The sequence below is a fragment of the Helobdella robusta genome (assembly GCF_000326865.2).
Source record: "Helobdella robusta unplaced genomic scaffold HELROscaffold_1, whole genome shotgun sequence".
NCBI lineage: Eukaryota > Metazoa > Annelida > Clitellata > Rhynchobdellida > Glossiphoniidae > Helobdella > Helobdella robusta.
Genome location: NW_008703570.1, coordinates 13328871 through 13331370, shown reverse-complemented (window position 1 = coordinate 13331370; position 2500 = coordinate 13328871). Strand labels below are relative to the sequence as shown.

The window sequence follows — 2500 nt, the reverse complement described above, 5'->3', positions numbered from 1 at the left end:
TTATTTTCTAAATTAACTGGATAATTATCCAGTTAATTCCTATGAGTTAGTATTCAGAACATTCTTGGAAAGTATTTCCATCAGTTTTTTGCAGTTGAACGTTTAGTGCCACTGTTTATAAAGCTGGCTGTGTATTTGTTAGTAGACTTCTAGGAGTGTCTTTTTTTTATTCTTGGCGAATGTTTCGTCACAGCAAAAATATTTTCATGAGTCAAATATCTCAGTTGAATTTATTAACATAATTAAAATTAAATATTTAACGTTATTATAGCCTAATTTTAAAAACACCGACATACTTTTTATAATTTTACAAACCAAAGTGTACAGCTTTAGAACTAATTTAAACAATATAAAATCGAAAATAATATTATTAAATAAAAAGTAATAGTAATAATAATATTATTATTATTAATAATTTTCATATTATTAATTAGAAGTTACAAGTTAGAAAGAAGGCCAACGATGAACTCGTTTATGTGTTAAACACGACGTCGGTAGTCAAGTAAGATTTTATTATTATTATTATTTTTATATTATTTTTTTTACTATCGTATTATTATTTATAATTATTTTTAAAAGATAATTTATTTATGACGTCATAGCAATTTGAAAGGAGCCGACAGTGAAGAAAAACTCGTCCTGCAAATCATTGAAGAAGCTGGAAACAAAGGTTGGCTGCTTGATTGATTGATTGGGTAGTTAGTTGATTGATTGTTTGATTAATTGGTTAGTTGATTGATTGGTTAGTTAGTTGATTGATTGATTGTTTGATTGGTTAGTTAGTTGATTGGTTGTCTGCTTGATTGATTGGTTAGTAAGTTGATTGACTGTTTGATTGATTGGTTAGTTGGTTGGTTGTCTGCTTGTTTGATTAATTAATCGGTTAACTGACTGACTTGTTTGTTTGTTTGGTTAATTGATTGGTTAACTGTTTTTGTTGCTGACTTTAATAATATGATTATTTTTATAAAAATAATAACAGTTTATTTATAATGTTTGCTAAAGGCATATGGAACAAGATCGTTCACGAAAAGAGCAAGATAACAATAAAACAACTCGACAAAATCCTGAAAAACCTTGAAGCCAAAAAACTCATCAAGAGAGTTTCATCAGTGGCTGTTAGTTTAGTAGTAATGTGTATAAAAATAATAAAACACGGGCAAATCAACGTGTTGCGCATGTGTGTTGTACAGGCGCTGCGTGTGATTGGCGGATATCCTCTTGCATTCAAACCCGCTCACTACAGCAGCGTTGCCAAACGCCTTAGCCGCTACACCATCATTCCTTTTGGATTTTCCTCATTAAAATTGTTATCTGTCTTTAATACTGTCTTTAATATTATTTTCAGGCTGCTCGTAAAAAGATCTACATGCTCTACGATCTCGTCCCTGATATATCTTTAACTGGTCAGTGCTGATGATGATGATGTTGTTGATGATGATAATAATGGTGATGATGGTGATGTTGTTGGTAATGATGATGGTGGTGATGTTGTTGATGATGATGATGGTGGTGATGTTGTTGATGATGGTGATGTTGATGATGGTGGTGGTAATAATGATGATGATGTTGTTGATGGTGATAATTCATTCATTCATTTTATTTTTATTGATTCATTCTTTGATTTATTCGTCTACTGGTTTGATTTTTTTTTTTATTTTTCATTCATCCGTCATTTCATCAGATTTTTCCTTCATTTATCCGTCATTCCATCATTCATTCATTCACCCTTTTATTCATTTAGCGTTCATTCATTCATCTACCATCCATCCATCCAGGGGGTTCGTGGTATAGCGAACAGAGGTTCGATTCAGAGTATGTTGATTTGATCAATGCATGCTGTTTGAGGATTCTACAGCAGAAGGTCATTTTGTGATGATGATGATGGTGATTTATCAATCAATCAGCCAATCAACATTTCATCAACCAATCAATCAATCAAACAATCAACATTTCATCAACCAACCAACCAATCAATCAATCAAACAATCAACATCTCATCAACCAATCAAACAATCAACATTTCATCAATCAATCAACCAATTAATCAACATTTCATCAATCAACCAATCAATCAATCAACAAACCAATCAATCAATCAACCAGGTTGAAAGTTGTGAAGCGTCAAAAAATTTGCTGGACCCCATGGCATATCACAATTCGACATTCATGTCCTCGAGTGAGATCCTAAAAGTCCTAACTGAATCAAACGTTAGCAAAGTTAGTAACGCATTTATTTTAACATTTTTCTGTTGTTATTGTCTGCACCTGTTTGCCACATTTTTGTTTTTTTTTTGGTTTCACGTATTGCTTGTAGGGATGGAGACTTACGAATGGTTACTTGATTGGTTGGTTGGTTGGTTGATTGGTTGGTTGGTTGATTGGTTGGTTGGTTGATTGGTTGGTTGGTTGATTGGTTGGTTGAATGATAAACAGAGATAACCACACAAATTACTCTCCCCTCCCAACCAGATCACTCTCTCCTTGAACGACATTGAAA

The 2500-nt window shown here is 32.6% G+C and overlaps 1 protein-coding gene across 1 annotated transcript in view; it reads left to right on the top strand.

Moving 5' to 3' along the window:
* The window catches only part of HELRODRAFT_184881 (hypothetical protein), a 7180-nt gene that overhangs the window by 1859 nt on the left and 2821 nt on the right, over positions 1 to 2500 (top strand). Inside the window, exons 3-9 of the mRNA XM_009011685.1 lie at positions 435 to 502; positions 603 to 670; positions 1006 to 1118; positions 1349 to 1406; positions 1779 to 1864; positions 2107 to 2220; positions 2473 to 2500. The exon at positions 2473 to 2500 is cut by the window's right edge and continues 176 nt beyond it. Of these exons, the coding sequence (XP_009009933.1) occupies positions 435 to 502; positions 603 to 670; positions 1006 to 1118; positions 1349 to 1406; positions 1779 to 1864; positions 2107 to 2220; positions 2473 to 2500 (535 nt within the window). The remainder of the gene's footprint in view (positions 1 to 434; positions 503 to 602; positions 671 to 1005; positions 1119 to 1348; positions 1407 to 1778; positions 1865 to 2106; positions 2221 to 2472) is intronic.